This window comes from Cygnus atratus, chromosome 1 (assembly GCF_013377495.2).
Source record: "Cygnus atratus isolate AKBS03 ecotype Queensland, Australia chromosome 1, CAtr_DNAZoo_HiC_assembly, whole genome shotgun sequence".
NCBI lineage: Eukaryota > Metazoa > Chordata > Aves > Anseriformes > Anatidae > Cygnus > Cygnus atratus.
In genome coordinates, this window is record NC_066362.1 from 38,928,462 (window position 1) to 38,949,675 (window position 21,214).

The following is a 21,214-nucleotide window of genomic DNA, read 5'->3' on the forward strand; positions in this document are numbered from 1 at the left end:
TGGGTTAGAAACTGGCTGGATAGCCGGGCCTAGAGAGTTGTGGTGAATGGAGTCAAATCCAGTTGGAGGCCGGTTACTAGTGAAGTCCCCCAGGGCTCAGTACTAGGGCCAGTCCTCTTTAATATCTTTATCGATGATCTGGATGAGGGGATCGAGTGCACCCTCAGTAAGTTTGCAGATGACACCAAGTTAGGTGCGTGTGTCGATCTGCTCGAGGGTAGGAAGGCTCTGCAGGAGGATCTGGATAGGCTGGAGCGATGGGCTGAGGCCAACTGTATGAAGTTCAACAAGGCCAAGTGCCGGGTCCTGCACCTGGGGCACAACAACCCCAAGCAGCGCTACAGGCTGGGAGATGAGTGGTTGGAAAGCTGCCTGGCAGAGAAGGACCTGGGAGTACTGGTTGATAGTCGGCTGAATATGAGCCAGCAGTGTGCTCAGGTGGCCAAGAAGGCCAACAGCATCCTGGCTTGTATAAGAAGCAGCGTGGCCAGCAGGGCTAGGGAAGTGATTGTCCCCCTGTACTCAGCTCTGGTGAGGCCGCACCTCGAGTACTGTGTTCAGTTTTGGGCCCCTCGCTACAAGAAGGACATGGAGGTGCTCGAGAGAGTCCAGAGAAGGGCAACGAAGCTGGTGAGGGGTCTGGAGAACAAGTCTTACGAGGAGCGGCTGAGGGAGCTGGGATTGTTCAGCCTGGAGAAGAGGAGGCTCAGGGGCGACCTTATCGCTCTCTATAGGTACCTTAAAGGAGGCTGTAGCGAGGTGGGGGTTGGTCTGTTCTCCCACGTGCCTGGTGACAGGATGAGGGGAAATGGGCTAAAGTTGCACCGGGGAGGTTTAGGTTGGACATTAGGAAGAACTTCTTTACCAAAAGGGTTGTTAGGCATTGGAATGGGCTGCCCAGGGAAGTGGCTGAGTCACCACCCCTAGAGGTCTTTAAAAGACATTTAGATGTAGAGCTTAGTGATATGGTTTAGTGGAGGACTTGTTAGTGTTAGGTCAGAGGTTGGACTAGGTGATCTTGGAGGTCTTTTCCAACCTAGATGATTCTGTGATGTGGGGAGTTAACCTTGGTAGGCAGCTCACTTCCCCTCCCATTCCCAGAGGGATGGGGAAGAGGAAAGGAATAATAAAAGCAAGAAAACTTGTGGGTTGAGGTAATAAAATGTTTAATAAGTGAAGAAGAGAGAAAGAAAACAAACCATGTGATGCAAAGAGAATCACTACCTCCCATGAATAGACTGATATACCACCAGTACCCAGGAAAATGATGGGTAACCTTCCTAAACCCCCTCTTTTCCCTTCTAATTGCTGAGCATGGCATTATATGGCACGGATTACCTCTGGTTAGTTTGGGTCACCTAACTAGTTGTGTTCCCTCCCAAACTCATACAAAACCCCCAGTATATTCACTGAGAAATGGAAGGTCTTGATGCTGTATAAAACACTGTTTATCCATAACTAAAGCATTACTGTGTTATCAGCATTGATTTGGTCAGAAATCTAAAACACAGCACCATACAAGCTGCTCCGAAGAAAATTGACTCCAGTCCAACCCTGTACAAGTGGGCGGGTTGACAGATATGAGAAATATGGTTCTGGAGTCTTTAATATCAATTATCAGCATCTAGTTAAAAATACAGGTCAGATTCTGATGCACAGCTTTACCAACTCTTACAGCCTCAATGTAAGTAAAAATATATATATATATAAAGGTACTGTGCTATTGTCAGTATGGATGAACAGCAGAAAGTGTGTTTTAATAGGGTAAAAAATGTTATTCTTTATATCACTATATTATTGTTATTTTTGCATTTGGATATAACTCAACCAGGAAAAATTGTGGGAAAAAAAAATCATGAGTTAAGCCAAGGCTTTGTTTTCCCTCCCTCCACTCCTTGCTTAAGGCTTGTAATCTGGGTAGAAGATACAAAAAGCTTGTTATTGTCTTCACAGTATGTTCCAGAGGTATGAAAAGGGTAAGATAAAGTGACCCAGGAATCTACCATCAAAGCCCAGAATGCAATTCATGTAGGAATAGCATTAACTCAGTGCTACAAGCAGACGTATAAACCAGCTAGGTACAATTACATGAACAACAACAGCAATTCAAAGTCCAGATGCTGCTGCAAAATGACTTGCTAGCTGTGGAGACCAACAGCTTTAACTCTTAACATTCAATTGCTGAGCTAATGAGCCAGAGGATCACAGATAGATGCTTCTTACTGAGATCCGATGTGGAAGAGGGCTTAATTACTGCTGTGTTGTGTTTGCTAAGTTTTATTGCAAGACCTCTGGCAGGACACGCTAAGCTACAAAACAGTGAAGTGATGCTGATGCGTTCTGGACATAAGGCTAGTTATCTCACCTAAAGATAAGGAAATGGCCAGCTCATGGAGCAGAAATCACTACCAAGTCTTTGCTTCTCTTGTGCTATGAGACACATCAGTTGTCTTGAGACTTGCAGTAGTTTGGCCTGCACTATTAATTGCTGTCATAGCCTCTGAGCAGTTTGTTCACAACCTTGGACTCAATAGGCCATGCTGCAAGGAAACCAAGGAGAAATAGTATATATATGTATGTACGTGTACACACACGGGCATGTATAATACAGGCTGAGCAACAAGGATGCCATGTTCACAGATACGGAGCCGAGCACTTCCTCTTGCAGATTCATTCCCAAACCAGCTGTCCGTATGCTGTTGGCTGAGGGAACCACACTCAGTTGTGTGTACAGCCATCTTCATCGCTAGGTGACCTGCTCTGACAAGGTGCAGTCTACTAAGTAGGGATTTACATTGCCCACCCCCACTCTGCACCCAACCGATGCCAATGCCAAATGTTCAGAGCCAATAAACCCACACCACAGTTACCCAGGACTACTGTGTTCAACAGTTAGGTGCTAGAGAGCACCAAGATTTACAGGAGGTAGTAGGCATTGATTTTGCATTTCATTTTGTGCCCATTACCTCTTATCCTGCCACTGGGCACCACAGAAAAGAGACTATCTCCTTTCTCTTGGTACCCTCCCTTTGTACACATTGACAAGATCCCCCCAAGCCTCCTCTTCTCCAGGCTGAACAGGCCCAGCTTTCTTAGCCTCTCCTCACAGGTTAGGAGCTCCAGGCCCTTCACCATCTTGGTTGCCCTGCATTGGACTCTCACTGGTATGTCCACGTCTCTCTCCTTCACTTGGGGGATAGTGGGGAGGGCAAAACTGTACCCAGTGCTTCAGGTGTGATGTGAGTAGAAGGGTCACCTCTCATGACCTGCTGGCAATCCTTTGCCTAATGCAGTCAAAAATACCATGAGCCTTCTTAGCAGCAAGGGCACGTTGCTGAGTCATGTTCAACTTGGTGCCTGCTAGGACGCCTAGGCCCTTTTCTGCCAAGCTGCTTTCCAACTGGGTGGCCCCTAAGAGTGCACTGGTGCCTGGGGTTGCTCCTCCCCAGATGCAGGACTCTGCTCTTCTTCTTCTTGGACTTCAAGAGATTCTGGTTAGCCCACCTCCTCGTCCTGCCATGATGCTTGCAAATGGAAGCACAACCTCTGGTGTGTCAGCCACTCCCCCCATTTTGTCTCATGTGCAAACTGTCTAGCTCATTTGTTAAACAGTGCTTTTGTCTGTTTAATTTGTTAACTAACGTAACACCACAATATGGAAAGGACTCAGTTTTGACTGGAGACTTGACCGTATTACATTTTTCTGTTTTTACCATTTCACCTCTTCTGCTGTTTAATCACAATACAAGTACTGCACCCATTTATGTGTTGTAAAGAAAGTGTTTGCCATCAGAGTTTGAAAAAAAAAAAAAAAGGGCAATGTATATAAACCAACATTTACCCTACTTACAGGCTTTTTAATAAAAGTTAAATACTGTGTTTTATAGTCTTTCTTCATTCTGAACTGTATTACAAATTTGAAGAAATCAGATACTACTGTACTGCAATGAAGAATGGACTTGGGTCAGCTTTTTGATAGTGGTTGTGTAGTCTGTAAGAAAGTTTGACCATTGAAGTTTAAATAATTCATGTTTAAATAACAAAATTATCTAAAAAGACTTAAAACGTCATCATCCTCCCTTCCCCAAGATGAAAAAAGGTATTTACCACTTTCCTCCTTTAAGAGAGCTATGTCATGTGTAACTTTATATACAGCAAGAGTTTTGAAAATTCCTAGAAGTTATGTCACAACCCACTTTCACAAAGGTTAAGACCACTTGTTCATTGTCCTCATGACATCTGCGTAAGTCATCTATGCAAGAAATATCACAACCCTCTTACGATTCTGCATAGATGAAAAGGCAGACAGAAAGCCAACCCAAGGTCAACGGTCCCACAACTACTTCAGTAGATGGGCATCATCTGCCACATACACACTGACTGGGGAAAGAGGGCCTCATTTTATTAAAGCTGAAAACGAAATAATATAAAATGCACTTTCCCTTAGTGACATGGCATTCTTGAAAGGAACGGTCACTATGGAACAAATAGATGTGTACCTGAGGCAAGAAGAAGAAAAAAAAGTCACAGATGTAGTTTTTGCATATCCACAATCGGTAGCTCAACCACATTTGCTTACCCTTTGATCAAAAGAAGAAGGACAAAATATGTATGTGTTTTGTTTTGTTTTTAATAAGGTCAGCTTATATTGAAAATCTCTGTAAAAACAACTAATGCTGCAAGGTAGTACCAATACAAAACAGATCAATATTAACTTTAAACTGTTAAACTTTATTATAAATTAAAATTTCTTTACAAAAATTGCACATAATTGACCACTCTTAGGTTCTGATGCACTGGCATTTGCAATAGTTTCTTTAATCTTCAAGTTTAATAGTCTCTGCCGTGAGTCCAATGCAGAAAAGGGCAGTAAGCAACCCTCTTAGAGCCTTCAAGTGCAAGAAGCATACTTGTGGCCACGGCAGTTACACTTTCCTTAAGAGCGGCTGCTTTTGTTTTAAATCCTGTAATGAAAAAGTCTCAAAAAAGGTTTAAAAAAGGAAAAACCCAAAGTGGACTACTTGCTTTTTACTGTAAACACAGCCCATTAAATTAACCCCAAACACAGATCTCTCAGGCATCAGTGAGAGTGTCAAGTGAATCAGGAACAGCAAAACAAAGAAAACAAAATAAAAGGAAAACATGAAAAAATAATGTCTGTCATTTTGATTAACTATACTTACGTACATGATGTTATGAGAATCTGGCAGGGCCCAGAAGAGAGGCCAGACAGCGAGTTCATTTTTCCAGAGAGGAGGGTCATGTTAATTGTTTCCAGGTTCAAGGAAAGCAGACTGGAGACTTGATATGCTCAGCAATACTCATCTGCCTTACGCAGATCTTAGGCACAGATCAGCCTGAAGAATCATTCAACTGATTTTGGCATTTAACAGGACTTATGGCTGACTGTACCCAGCGTTCAGTGATTCTTGCTTTCTGTTCTGCAAGTGTTTAAATTTAAAAGCTCATCTAGGCTGACTCCAACCTCTTGGCACTTGGAAACTAGTTTTCTCAGGTTATCAGTTTTACCTCCTCCTGATGCTTCAAACAAGAGTTGCTGTAAGAGATGGGGAAGCAGATATAAGATTTAGCCAGAGCTTGAGCATCACCACATCTAAGGATATGGGATATGCAGAAAATTTATATGAAACCTCAAACTGAATCATAAGGAGAAAACATTACATCTTTCCACAGTGTTGCACATAGAGGTAACTTATGAAGAGCTCTCTGATATAAATGATGGACCTGTAAAATAAAAACAAATATTAAGTCAGTACCATGTTGTGAGATCAAAATGAGTGATATGAAGCACAAAAGTCAGTTGCAGTAAATTTTTAGATCAGTTTTTAATAGCTTCAAATTCAAGCTTTTTTGCCACTAATAAAAGAAAAGGCAAGTTTGTGTCTGACCTTAACTCTAACCCCTGTATGCACACGATTGATTACATGAGGACATTTTTCTTCAAAAGATTTTTGCCTTATTCATTGCACAGGATGGAACATGCACAGGGAATGCAGCAGTTTATTCAGTAACTTTCACTTGTATACAACTCCAAGGTCTTTCTTATTATTGCATACAATCTCAACCCTGCAATGAAAACAACTGTTTCCTAGCCCTTTTTTTTTTCCTATGACATCTATCTACGCTTTAATGACCGGTATGTCTTTGCAACTACAGCAATTTCCATTTTATCTCTGCATTATACTTTTTGGTTCTCCTTTTCCAAGCATCTACTCAAGCCTCCTTCAATTACTGTTATCTAATCTACGAGCTCCAATCAAGAAGTAATTGGTGTAGGGGTTTGTTGGCATTTTAAATTGTGGAACATTTGTATATTCTCTTAGCAATCCTTTAAATGATCTGCTGAAGGAAGCAAGTGACAGGTTCTCCAGGGATGATATATCCAGCATCTCAATCATAATTCAAACAATATCCTACTTGTTAACTAGACGTTCCAGTTATCTGCAATATTTTACATACGCCTGAATTCTAATTGGTTCATATTCTTTAAAGGCTCTCTTCTCAATTAATTATAAATACATTTTTCCAATTTTAAAACCAAATAATGCAGGGATCTTGTAAGTCAGCAGTCTCACTATAGGGAGTGCCTTAAAATGCAGTCCATCTAATACAATGACTGAAGCAGGGATCTGTGACTAATTAGAGATTACACCAAACAATCAACACAGAGACAGAATTAAGGTTGAATACACAGCCATGTCTTTGATGTCTCCTGACTGAACTATTTGATCTTAGAAACTAAATAACTGTCTACTTAGGGGTGTTCTTTTTTAGAGACTCATGGAAACAGTAAAAAAGGGAAAAAAAGATTTCATATGTGAATCTAACCTATGAATCAGTTAAAATTTTAGTACTGTTTCAAAAGAACGTCTACTGACAGAAGAGAAGGATGCTGAAACCAGTCACTGCAAGAATGACGTGTAATAAGATACAGCAGAGAAGCAGCTCAGAAATGCCACAAACGAGTGGTGAGTAACAAGCCCATGTCTTCATGATCCCCCTAATACACAGCGTCTCTCCACAAGCAGAATATTCTGACTGACAGCAACAATACCAGGAAGACCCATTCTGTTTGAACTGAGAAGTGATTCATTCCGTTGCTGTGCCAAAAAACCTCTTGTATTTGCGTACAGAGGGATAAAAATACATCCCCACACACCCACGCACATTAAGTAGCAATGAGTAAGCTTATTATTTTTGGAGAAAAAGAAATGATAGCTTTGGGGTGTAAGTGGGGCATGGGAAATCATTCAAATTCTCTACACGCATTTGCCTGGCAGAAAAACCCTTCCAACTGATTGCAAAGGTAGGTAGTCATTAGTTATCTTCCGGCACAACAGTATTTTTTCCCCTCTACTGCATTTTAAGTGCTAGCCATCTCCTCCAGGTTAAACAGAAAAAAAAAGGAAGGGAGGTGGGGAAATATAGACTTCCCTGTACAGGAAAGATACAAATAGTATGCAGAAGTACTAAAAATATAATCCTTTCTACCTTGATTGACAAAGATCTTTCTCACACTTGAAGCAAATGCTTCAGTGTTTACACAGAGAATATTTCAACTATCCAGAATTCTTGGGTTTAAAAAATGACCATTTCTTTGGATAAAGTGAAAGAATGAAAAAATTTTGCAATTTCTCATTTTAGTAAGGTGTGTTGACTTACTTCTCTTTGTCCCATTAGAAAGCACTCGGCAGCAATGGCTCTGAGAAAAAGAAACACACAAAAATATTTATTCTTGAATGATTTTAAATGCCATAATTGGCAGAATACTGACTGTGCAATGGAATTACAAATTCCTTGAGAAGAAACTAACTTCCAATGATGTTAATCTACAGTGAAAAGATAAAAATAACTGTTTTTTAAAGACAACCTTACATGAGCAAGACATTTCAGTGGTTCCCCATTATGAACAAACACTGAAGAAAAAGATCAGTTCAGCATCACTGGATAATGGAGATTACTGCTATTGTGATATATAAAGGGGAGGGTAGAGAGGGGAGACAGAAGTCAATAGTTGAATTAAAAAGGCAACTTGTAAATATATCATTCATCTTTATCTGTATAATATCAATTCACATAAGTTTCCCCAAGAGGGAAATTCCATTTTTCATTTTAAAGATGTGACAGTACCTCTGTTGTAACAAAGTTACTGCTTAAATAATAAAATAATGAAAGAGACTTCCAGCACAAGCCCAATTTGAAGGACATTTCAGATTTACCTTTGTGATGTAAACCTTATAAACAAAAGCAATATCTATGAAAACAGATGTATGACTGTTGCATTACATTTTCCAGATGGCCAGGCATGTTGGGATATTATATGTAAACATCTTGGCTTGCAGTTTCAGAATTTGAACATTGCTCTCCTCCCAGTATCGCAGAAGCAGTCTGTAAAAGGCATTCATGAGAAAGGAACACTGCTCTAATCACTGGGAGCAGAAAAGCAATGCAAAGATACATACACATTATACAAAATACGTTACACCTAATCTCAACCAAGAGTTGCGGGTAGGAAAAAGAGGCAAGACACCACACAATATTGATTGAACATGCTCTTGAAACAAAAAAGAAGTTAGGTACACCGTCAGAGAGTAACTACATAGTGTGAAATCACAGAGAAAATATGATCTTGGCACATTACAAGATCTGTTTTTAGCATGTGTGAGGTAACTGTATATTTGAAGGAAGGCTAATTAGTTTTGCAGTCACATGGCTACAAGATACTTTGCAGACAGTTCTGCTCACCCGTTTCCTGCAGTATCAACATTGCCTAAGGAAGCTGTAAGCTCCACCTAGACAAAATTGTAACTTGACTTAAAACGGAGCCATTCACCTTCCTGTGCTCACAGAAGGTGTGTGTCATTCTCCCCGCACCCCCCAACCCGTGGCCAACCATACACTTTTCTCAAGTCTGCCTTTGAAATCTTTGGAGTCCCTGTTGATGACGAACAGTAAGTGTTCGTGGTCTTTTCAAACACTTACTCAGTACAATGTTCCTGAGTTCACTGCAACTGAATATGCTAAAATATGGATTCTCTAATGCTGGATGAGTACATTTTGAAGTATTGTGTAAGAGTCAGTGCGATGTTTACTCTAACTGCTCGTTTCCCCTGAGATTTTCTTCAGAATTAAGGATTGTCTGTCCTCACTGAATAAATACCAAACCTTCAGGTAGCACCGTTAAATACTGATGCATCCATTTTATTTTGCTCCATGTTCAAACTATACTTTTAACAGATATTAAGTAACAACAAGATTTTTAATATAATATCTAACATTTCTCTACATACTTGAAATTTACGTTTGTAAACATATACAACATGGACATATTTATTAATAGTTTGTGTAATTATAACCTCTCTGTAGATAAAACAGAACCCTTTCAAATACTAGAAAAAGATTGAGATGATATCAAAAGGCACAATGTGACTCCAGCAACATGCAACAAGAGGAAGAGTTTTATTTTTGTATTAGAAATCAAATCGTGCATCTTGTACAGAAAACAGTAGTGGTATTAACCAGCTGTTCCTCTCGATTACAGGTGTTTTTACATACCTCAGTGCAAGTCCAGGATTAGCAGGCATAGTAGAACAAAACCTTTCCAAGGTTTTGGAATGTTGACATTTTGGAATGCAGCTCAAATAAAAAAGAATTACCTGCAAAATTTGAATTATAAATATTAATCTACTTTATCTAATTTTGCTAAGAATAATGGGATGACAAAACTATGAACATTGTGACTGAAGTGAGTTACCACCTACAAACCTTATCAACAACAAACTTTATCCCTCTGGCGTACAAAAATCAATTCATTTAAGAAATCAACATACTGTTGCTAATACCACAGATTTCCTGCCTGTATTTAGTGAATAAAAAGAAACGCACTGGATATTAGCAAAATGGGACCCAGGAGTTTCACAGAGAGAATAAAGCTTGACAGAATAAAGCTTACAGAAGGGCTCAACTCGATCTTGCTCTTACTTTTCTACTTTATTTCTTCTGTTTCTCAAGCACTGTATTTTTTGTGATCAAAACTGACAGCTTCAATACTGTTTCCATCACCCAGCAGTACAGCTCTGCTGACCCTTCTTGCTCAACTCTCTCTTCCCTCCTTTCTAGTTTCTTTTTACCAAAGAAATAGTAGTTTGCCATTAAGAGTTGTATTCACACAGTATCAAGACATGCAATTTATTTATTTACGTTGAAGTCTCTCTTAGCCTTACATACTCTTTATTCAGAAAGTCACTGCTACTTGTTTTTCTGCTTGGAACACTACTCTCCTCAATATCTCTTTTTCTACTAATTCCTAGCTCTCAGTGTACATATGCTACTAATGCTTTGACACTTATTTTGACAAGTAAATTACAGATACTTGTTAAAAGGATATCAGTCTTTTTGTTTAATTAAAACTGTCCCCAGAAACATTTTTACCTTGTTATGAAACTCGTAATTGGTCCAATAATCAGCAGCACTAAAAGGAATTGGGTATCGTGTGGGGACTGTAACCAGACATCTATTCACTAGGTCAGTAAAAAGCTTGAATTCTTGAACTTTGTTGTTGGATCCAACAACTTTGCTATTGATAAAAACAAGGTAACTGGAAGAAAAGAAAAGAAAAGAAAAAAATGGTTCTGGTGGCTTCCACTTAATAACTTTGAGATTAAATTACTTTTGTCTCAAGAACTTACTCCAGCCAGATGTTCTGAACAATTTCCTGCTGCATCACTGCACCAAGAGCTGCTTCGTAGGCATCCAGTGCTTCACTAATACTCGTGTGAAGAGACTGGCACAAACTGTTTATATTAAAAGTTTAAAAATTATGATACGTTATATACACAATGTATACCCTTCTATATTAAGGGTAAGAAACAAAAGAACTTCCGTGAGAAGCACAAAAGCAGTTTTCAGTTTAGCAGCAAAATGGACTAACCTTAACAGTTAATGTATTACAATGAGCAAATCTCAACTGCACATAAGTAAGAAATAACACAGAAACTGTGCAATTTAAAATGCAATTCTTGACTGAAATAGAAACATTATCCACTGTCTTCTCTTGTAACACATGCATTGCCTTCTCTCTTTTATTAATCCTTATTATAAGGATGCTCTGACTGCTACAGAATGGAGACAAGTCTTGAGCTTCCATTTGGAAAGCACCAGAAGAATATATTTCAAAATTGTATTAAAAGAGACTACTTGAGAAATGACATGAAACTCTCACAACAAAATTAAGTGTTCTGAAACATGCTGATTATGTCAGAGGAAAAAAAAAGAAAAATAGTCAAAACTAAACTAAAACCATCTCCTCAAAGAAACATGTAGTCAGAACAATATACAGGACCTCAAACACAGGAGACATTTTTTACCTAAGATTCAGTTATCAATCCTCATTTCAAGGTGTAAATTAACAACAAAAGCCAGGATTTCTAGTAAGTCATAAGAGAAAAAAGCGTGAAGACTAAAGAAATGCAAAATAGTGTAGGGTTGTTTCAGCTACCTTTCTACAGAACCCTACTAACTAGAGCAACATAATCAGAGTGCCTGATTCTAGTCCGGTTTTCTCCGAGAACTATCGACTATTTACTAGTTTTGCTCAAAATATATGTGTGCATACATACATGTGCGCACATGACAGATGTCTATACTTTCTATATAGATACAGATGAATGATGTTTCTGGACAAAACATTGTTCCTTGATCTTTTGAGGCTCTAGTAATTTCAGATTATTTTCACCTGGTAAAAGTCAACTTTTATGTCTTTTGCCACCTGCACCTATAAAGAGGAAAAATACATAGGCCCAAATCCCTAAGCACTTACCGTGTAGCAAAACCAAACCAACACAACTACTCTTTGAAATGAATTTTGAAAGTTGTGTTAAAAGTAATTTAGGCACATATTTCAAAAGCACTCATTTTTCCTCCTAGAACCAAGTGCCTAAGCTCAGATTCTCCTGTGGTTTAAGTTAAGGTCACTAATGACGAAACAGTGACCTCAAGTGTCTTTCTAACAATACTTCCACTGTGTAAGTACTAAAATCTAGTAAGTGAACTTGCAAAGAAATAAGTATTTATTAAATATATACATACACACACTTAATTGGAATTCATGGACAATACCATAAGCTAACATTGAGATAACTTAATCTAAACCTTACGCGTTATCTTGAAATGAAACACGTTTTACCTGTTTAGAAGCTGACCATCAATTAAAAACTGAAAGTGTCGGAGTTCTGAGCAATCCTTAGTTGTCACCTGAAGCATCGTATTTGCCCCTTTACTTGAAAAACCAAATAGCTACTTATGCAGTCAGCATAAAACTTGCATAAAACTGTCTATACTTTGCAGCAGCCAAGTAGTTTCTCTGAGGACTGGCAGATCATTTATTGAAAGAACCTCAAGTGACACATGCTTGGGCAAATAATGAGTGTTCTGCAATTGAAAACTCAATTTACTAAGACCTACTAGCTGTTCCTCAGAAATGCTGTAAAAAGCCTCACCAGTATATCTGCCACAAATATGGGATTTGCTGGTTTACAACATCATCTGTAAGGTGTTCTTTATAGAGAGGTGCTGTAAATTCAATTGGCATTGGAAAATTCAGAAGATATCTAAAAGACAAAAAGTAATAGTAACGGAGAATATCCTTCTAACATTGAAGATTCCTCTGCGAACATAACAGTTTAAAAATTCAATTAATGGAATGTATTAAGAACTCACCTACTTTTCTTAGGGATTAGTTTAACTCTATCCAGATAGAGATTTATATAGAGAGCATTACATAAAAAAATGGAGATGGTTTATACACAAAGTGGTTTACAATATTAGGCTCTATGTTAAATGTTTCTTTAAATCTCAGACACCGCCACCCACCCAGCCCCTCATAAAATACATCAAAACCTAGGATACAATTATCTACCTATAGACACCTACGCTGCATTGCCAGCACTACACTCAATGTAAAGAAACACAAGCAGGAATAAAACCTAACACAACTTGGAGATAAAAAAAGATTTCAAGGTCTCATCTGCATAAGATTTAGCAAAGAAGGTCTTCCTTTGAAGGCCTTGAAAGGCAGTTAGCTTTGACAGACTTCCTGAAGTTTTGAAATATGCAAGGTTCACTATAATCAATTAGGTGCCTAAAATTCAGGTGGAGTTTCAGCAGACCGATTACCAAGCTGTGCCTTTTCAGCAATAATCTGTTGATTAAAGCATGCTGGACCACTGGATTGAGGTCTTTTACAACTGCCTAAATAACAAGTTTAAGGTATGCAGTTTTAAGTTCCAAACTTTGGGGGAAAAAAAAGCTTCAGCATACATGCATCACGTTCCCTTTTCCCCACATCCACAAATTAAACTTGCTAGCTGTTTCACCTTTAAATTCTTATGCTTTTACAATTTAGTATAAAAAACTATAACGCTTAGAAAACACCACATCATAATTGACTGAAGTCTTAGCAAAACCTGTCAAGCTAATAACAAAATTCTAGACTGCTTCGTTTTTCAAGAAAATGCCAATATTACCAAAATTTTAACAGAATACTATTATAGACATACCTTAAGAGATCCATGGGATCATGCTGTTGGTAGGTATTCTCAAAGAAAGCTCCCACAAAATCTTGTAACAGTGGAAGAACACTGCCTGACCTTTCCTGTTTTTTTTAAATAAAAAATACATCAGACATTAACCTGAAGATGACAAGAACAATTTAAGCACAATAAATAACTAGCAGTGTCTATCTCTGTAATGCTCCTTTGCCTTCACTCTCTCAAGAATGAAATCTAATTGGGACAGTCAGTAGGTAGCAGAAAGAATGAAAACATACTACAGAGTTTACTGTTGCTGTCTAATGTTCTTGCATAAGGAGATGAACAGTGCATCAGAATGGACAATTTGAGCTACAGATTTAGCGCTGTATACAATTCCTTTGGTTACATTAAGTCTCGTCACTAATCTTGCCAATTCTATATTAAAGCAGAACTACACATAGCAAAAAATATTAAGAACAATCAATTTCCTAAGTGTTTGAACCTACACACAAAACCCAAACTTTATAAATCCAGCAGACCAACATAAAGAGTTTTGGGATGTGGTATTACCTGTGAAATAAGGAATTTACACAACTGATAAAAGATCTCTGCATTCTGAGGATTCTTCTCAAATGCTCCAATCCACACTTGGTAGGCACTATCACTCTGCTGCATCTGCACATACAAGGTGGCCATACTCTCCAATAGTGGGCAGTTGTTAGGGCAGAGCTCCAATAAAGATCTACAAAGTTCTGCAGCAGATTCCCACCTTAAATAAAAGGTAACAGTTAAGTTTTCGAGGACACATAATTGAGTTAAAAATGTCTAATTAAAAATGTCTTGAAACTACTTACCTTTCAAGAAGCTTCAACAAAGCTATCATGTTTCTGTAGAGTGGAAAGCAGACAGCTATTCTTTTGTCAGCCTCAAGGCTCTCATCAGTACATGTTTTGACTGCATCTTCAAAACAACAATAAAATGAAGACCTTAGACCTCAAGTAATGTCAAAGTTATTCAAAACTTTTAACAAAAAATGTGATTTAACAACCACAAAAATACAGAAGCATGCAAAGTTTTCCAAGACAATGACAAAAGTCTTTCAAAAGTGTCATCCCTCATTCGTTTAAAACAACAACAAAACAAGACAGCAAAAAAAACAAAACCAAAAAACCCAAACCCACTAAAGAAGAAAGATCCTACCAACGAAGTGTTAAAGCTACATTACACATGGTAGCTTATCACCATCTATTTAAAACTACACTCCCGTATATACAGGATTGCTGCTGAAATCAGTTCTACCGAGACAAAAGCTAACGTGCTAATTCTCTTTTTATGTTGAGAAGAAATATACAGTTACCCAACACTGAACACCACATTATGTCTAGACTACATCCACTCCTACAGGTTATACTTGAATATTTATTTGCACACTGCATTACCGTCTGCAGCATAGTTATGTTCTCACTGGCAATTCAATATTGGTGCAGCTAACAATAAGTACTGACACACAAACAACGCTAATATAAAGTCTCCCTCTGGCAGCACCACAAATCAATTCAATTTCTTCTAGTATCTTCATGAGATCTTTAAAAAAGTTACTCAGTTTACTTAAACTCCTAATGCAGACAAACACGCACTTTGCTCCGCCTCTTTTAAGGAAGCGGACTCATCTTCCATGAAAGTAGCTTCCCAACAGACATCCCATTGGGAACGAGGGGAAGAAGAGAGGGAATGACCACAGAAGTTTGGCTTCATGCTTTCTTCACCCTCCAAAAATAAGCAATGCCATACTATCACAAGCCACTGCTCTCTATCCTGATAGAATATCATAGTTAGGGAAAAAAGCTATGGCTCTGAACAGTACATGAAAAATTGTGTGTGTTAAGTACCCAAAACACGGACTTTCCTCACTCTTCTGTCCAAATCAGGATGAAATATTCACTGGATTAATCCCAATGGCTTAATATAGCAATATCACACTGCCACGAAATTCCAGAAGTATAACAACATTTCTTGATTTGTAAGTGAGTAATGCAGTGAATAGTTTACTTCCTTAATCTTACCTTCAAACATAGCTAACAGCGTATCAGGATCAGTCTTCACATCTTGAACTGTTTGCCATGGTATTAAAAATGGTTCTTTGTTCATTATCCTTGAAGGACCGACATTAGCTGGATCATAGAACTTGACTGGGAGAATGCCGAATTCAATTAAATGTATGTAAGCCAGCCAAGCCAAGCAACGATCACTTACAGTAAGGCGTTCTGATATTATCTTTTCATTTGCTGATTTTAAGGCATTCTGTAAAGATCAGAAGAAATACATTATATATTTAAAATATATAATCTTTAAGATCTAAGAATGAGAAGAGGAAACAGGAAGAGTAGTTTTAATGTTCTCAAAACTTTTCCACAGAAAAGACAGGAAATAATTCATGCTATCAATCATGATTAAATTTGGCTTTGAATGAATTTTTGACTATATTTAAGTAATATGCAGCTACATAATTTCTAGTAATAGTTTTAGGAAAAACTGCTAAGATCGTTATTTTGAAAGGGGAACAAAGACGTTGAAACCATGCATCTCTCAACATTTGTCGGCTTAATTCTGTGACAATTACATCCAGTTACATACAAATTATTTATTACCTCTGGAGACAACTCATCTATGAGTTGGATACTGCTTGCTATACCCTATTAAGAGTCTCGTGTGGTTTTTGTTTTGTTTTTATAAGTTTTAGTTATACAGCTACTAAGTCACAGCTTTTCAAGACTACTGAAAGCACTAGCATCTCTAGAGACATTGGTTAGGAAAATCTGAAGCAGTATCCTGCATCTCAGAAGCGTTTCCAATACCTTTTTTTAAAGTCACATTGAAAACTAGAATAGCCCATTTAAATTGACAGGTCCCAAATAAAATCATTAGAACAAGCAATTAGTCTAAACACAACTGCTCCTAAAACAGAACAGACTCTCACGGCTAGAGGTACGCAAACTTTTTTCTGGACAAAAGCAGCACAACCAAAGAATGTGCTTTCAAGGGAGTCAAAGTACTTGCAAATTTAGGCAAAATTCTACAAGATACTTATGGAGTACGAGGTAAAAGCTAAACTTTCCAAAATGTTTCACTTATTCACCCTTCAAAATATTTACATTAGAAATTTTTATTTCAAATTTTCAAAGAGAAGTATTACTACTCAATTTGAAAGAACATTTATACTTAGAAATCATCTCTTATTAAATGTGGTTAAGTAACGTCTCCCTGAGATAGTCTTTCCAACTACATATTACAGGTGAATATTAAAAAAGGTTTGGTTTTGTCATGATGCTTTGGGTAAGGGAAGACAACCCATGTTCTTCCCTCATACAGTCTGGATTTTCATTTCAGTTTGATGCATACTTCTTTCCCGTTCTTTTTGTTCATTCAGTCAAACATTCATAGTTTAAATTTATCAGTACTGCTGTGTTTAGAATAGCTGTTGGAGAAAGTCAACACAGCATTACAATTTTCTATTTAAACTGGAGCTAGAAAAAAAAAACATTAGACTTACACGACTCAACCAAGAAAAATATTTGAAGTGTAGCAAGCCACAGGTGCCACCTGCTGGCAGGAATTAAAAATTTGCAGTTGAAATAGCAGCTCCAACTTTTAGTGGAAGCTGATGTTCAGCACTCACTGTCACCCACCACTTCTATGGACTACAGAACAGTAACAGCATCCTCAAGTCTCTCTACAGTCACAACAAAAGCCTGAGATACGATTTTGGAGTTCAGGGTATCACTAATGTGTCATTAATGTATCAAGTTCTGGAGCAGGAACAGTAATGCAAAATAACACCACACTACGTTCTTCCAAAAAGTTACTGATTTGATCATTTCTGTAGCAATAAGAAACATCTGAGTTCCTGAGGCAACACATTACTCACAGGACTGCTCTACTGCTTACCAGAAATCAAGAAGTAAAGCAATTTCTTGGAAAGTATTGAGGTTTAGCCCTCCTTTGCTAATAAACCTTGGGTATTAGCAACCCAAGCAACAAAAAACAAGTAACAAAAAAAAAGGCATACCCAAATTTTACAATGACATGTTTTAAAAATAGAATTCCCTAGGAGATTCCTTCAGCAAATAAAAGGAATGGCTCTTTTAAAGAAGACATTAGGAGCCACAAGCATGAGAACGATGAAAGTACGAAGTCAAATTCTGGGGTGATAACTTGGAAGTTACCTGCAGCAGAACAAGAGCATTCTGATGTCTTCCTGTAAACAGGCTTAAGTGAACTCTGTACAGGAGAGTCTCCAGAAGCTGGAAGGACAAGAGATTGGGATTTTCTTCTCCCTCTGTCACTTCCATTAGGAACTGTAGCATCCTCCCACATACGTAGTCTTTTCCATCAAAGGAATTCTCCAAATTCAAAAACTAGAGACAAATAATTCACATTTAAAAAAATCAAAATACTTGCAAAAGCTTCAAGGTAAAGTTTAAAATCACATGAATCATATACTTTGAATAATGTCTTTTACCACCTTATGAACCAAACCTTCCTCCCCACACACACAATCTCCACACTAATCCACACAAAACACTTAAAATGTTAAAGAACAACTTTCTGCATCTTTGTGACTATTTAAATTTTGCAAGCTTAAATAAAAAAAATTAAACATCTTGATTTTAAATAACCAATAATTTCTAGAGGAAAGCATAATTTCTACAGATATCCTGCACACAGAACTTTGAATCACTTCATTTTCTGAGTAGTGTTGCAGAGGTTTTAAATAGACTAACACTACATCTTTTTCAAGTCAAACTTTTCCTTTCATACTTTCCCTAACATACACATTTTCTACAGTAGAAAAAGCGTACCTACACCAACACTTGACATATACATTTTTTTATCTTTTACTTACTGTCCACCAGATTTGATAGGATGGGGCATATTCCACTGCTGTTTCACACATTTCCTGTATCTCCTCCTTTGTTCCTCTTTTTGAGAACAGTCTGAGGTAATGACACCAAATTTCTGAATTTTCTTTGTTGTTCTCAAGAGCTCGAGACAAAACATTTAAAGTAGAATCCAAACACTCAGATGATGAGCTGTGAAAATTTAAAATAAATAAGCACCAGACCTACTTTTCTTTTTTTTAGTATTAGGACTCAAATCAATATAAAATAGGAAAGTGGATGCTTATAATTAGAATGGAAGTTACAGTCAGCTATCTTTTTTTCTTTAGAGATGTGTTGTCCTTTCCTATTATGAAGCTTTCCATGTTTCAGCAAGTTTTCATTCTTCAAAAGGTTATTACATGAAATTATTGGACTACATGGAAAAATCAGTTTTCCCCAAAAAACAAGCCAGTTTAACTAAGAATTGGTACGATTTATCCAGAAGCAGAAGTTCCAAGCTTCAATCATACAAAGGTATTCACTTCATAAGGGCTCAAACTTGAAAAGAAATTTCAAGGCTAAAAGTTGGAACATTTTTGTTACATATTTTACTCTGTATGTCAGCAAGGACAGTGTTTATTCCAGGTTTCTTTGCATGTCATAAATTTACCTACAAGCCACCAAAAAAAACTTGATTTTACTTTGAGATGACTGGTATCACCTCATGATAATTAAGTAATACAAGATTAGCTTAAATAAGCGAGTAAATTGCAAACCACAGAGCTAACCTTCAATTTATAAACAAAGCTCTGTAAAACCACAGAAAGCTTTTGAGACCTTTTGAGACCACATTTATTCTGAGAACATCTTTAGAAATTAATTTGCATAGACATTTATGAGAGGAAGAACACATGTTCCAAAGTAAAACTAAAACAATTATGTACAAGACTCAAATCTTCTTCCCCTGTACTCCTCCTCTTAGCAGAGCACATTATGAAAAGCCCAGAACCACTGCCATCCACAAAACCACTCAGTTAAGTGTAATACCAAGGTGGTCTTGGGGAGGATGTGCTCCGAAAAAGGATTCATCTTCTTCCATTAGGCCCCACCCCCCCCATTTGTGTTTTTTTGGTCTTTTTCCAACTAAGTTTATATTTTAGAAAGCAATCTCCTCAGTCAGCCATGTGCTGGTAGTATTTTCTTTGTGCGCTGGCCTCTCCATGCTTCGGGTAGTATTTTGTTACTATTACATAATAATTCAAACAGCTTACAGCATACATTCCTCCATTCTAGTGTTCAAGCAGTTATTAATACACCTAAAATCATCTATAACGTTTTCCATTATCCGTTTACACGTTACTTTTTAGAACAGCTACTCCTCTCCACTCCCTTTCCTCCCTCCAACAGCTGGTCTCCCCACAACTCCTCTTCCTGAAGCTAGCACCTCACTATTTAGATCATTCTGTAGAATGAAACCATTGTAACAGAATTCCTGCTGAAATCAGCCAATTGCCAATAAAAAGTGTCATCCTCTGCAGAGTAATTTGAGGAAAAAAGCTAGAGAAACTCAGAAACCCAAGAGAAAAATTATGAAGAAACTGAGTGTTCAACTGGACAATTTCTACAGGGATAAAACCATATAGCAGAAGTGTTCTTGCAAGAAATCTTTCTGATCGATGTCACTTCAAACATTATTCTAACCATTTTCACTCTGAAGAGGAGAAACTGATGTGATCTTACTGGTCCCCTACTTTAAAACTGGAAGTACAGCGTTCCACTGTAATCTCGGGAATACATTAGGTTGTGCACTTTTCAAACAATTATTTCTCCCACTCTGCCTTCCACCAACTTCCGTACTGAATCAGAACCTACCTAAAGATCAACTGTCATTGTAATTTATTACACACCATACCGCATACAGTAGGAAGTCTATTTTTTCAACCTGCTTTTATGTAATAAATTTGTGGATTTGCTGAAGGAAGTTCTTCAGCAACAGAAAGGAAACTTGATTATAGTAGTGTGGGTAAAGCACAAAAGCAAATCTAAAATCTAAAAAGTAGACTTACCCTTCATTTTGATTCAAATATTTGTATGCAAGTTTAATCCAAAGCTGTACATCACAGGGGTTTTCTTGGACGCTTGCCTCCAAGTTGGAAATATCATCGGTCTCACTTGTAAAGTATCGGATATCATCTGGAGTCACCACAGCATCAAGAGCTGGAACTCTTTTTTTATGTTCTGTAGGGTGGGCTGCAAATGAAAACAAAAAAACACTTATCTTTTCAGAACAGAAGTGACTTGTCACATTAGAATTCATATAAGGAGTGACATTTATATACTTCAAATACAGCCATTGACAAGAGCAAGATATGGTTATTTCAGCATCTTTTAACATGTAAAACTAACATGTAGAAAACTGGTCACGTTTCATATGTGAAGAAAAGAAATAAATAGCAGTACAGGTTGCTTTGGTTTGATGTTTAAGAGGATCCTTTTTTTTTTTTTCTCCCCCCAATGACCTCACTACCAAAGGTTAATTCTACACATTTAAGATAAAACAAAGATTCACTTTTCTTATAGTTCTAAGGAAAAAAATCTAACTTGGTCCTTTGGTAAAGCTGGAACATTAAATTGCTCACTTTCAAAAACAGGTAGAGGCTCCACTTACACTTCCAATCTCAAATTATACTAGTTATTTGTTTTGTCTCCAGTATGACAAATTAAGGCCAAACTTTACTCAAAATTATGCAAAATAACGTTTGCAAACAGGAAGTACGAGGAAGT

General features: G+C 37.6%; 1 protein-coding gene across 3 annotated transcripts in view; it reads right to left on the reverse strand.

Annotated features, from left to right (window-relative positions):
* Positions 1–4,612: 4,612 nt before the first annotated feature.
* The window catches only part of ZFC3H1 (zinc finger C3H1-type containing), a 39,421-nt gene continuing 22,819 nt past the window's right edge, over positions 4,613–21,214 (reverse strand). For 2 of the 3 annotated variants that reach the window (XM_035543877.2, XM_035543876.2), the window contains exons 21-35: positions 20,497–20,680; positions 18,454–18,640; positions 17,774–17,965; positions 15,614–15,851; positions 14,405–14,510; positions 14,121–14,319; positions 13,578–13,672; positions 12,519–12,629; positions 10,710–10,814; positions 10,453–10,618; positions 9,577–9,677; positions 8,308–8,409; positions 7,684–7,723; positions 5,683–5,745; positions 4,613–5,557 (exon numbers count right to left, since the gene is read on the reverse strand). In XM_035543877.2, the coding sequence (XP_035399770.1) occupies positions 5,420–5,557; positions 5,683–5,745; positions 7,684–7,723; positions 8,308–8,409; positions 9,577–9,677; positions 10,453–10,618; positions 10,710–10,814; positions 12,519–12,629; positions 13,578–13,672; positions 14,121–14,319; positions 14,405–14,510; positions 15,614–15,851; positions 17,774–17,965; positions 18,454–18,640; positions 20,497–20,680 (2,027 nt within the window). In that variant the 3' untranslated portion in view covers positions 4,613–5,419. Of the gene's footprint in view, positions 5,558–5,651; positions 5,746–7,683; positions 7,724–8,307; positions 8,410–9,576; positions 9,678–10,452; positions 10,619–10,709; positions 10,815–12,518; positions 12,630–13,577; positions 13,673–14,120; positions 14,320–14,404; positions 14,511–15,613; positions 15,852–17,773; positions 17,966–18,453; positions 18,641–20,496; positions 20,681–21,214 lie in introns of all 3 variants that reach the window. The other variant, XM_035543878.2, reaches the window with a different exon arrangement.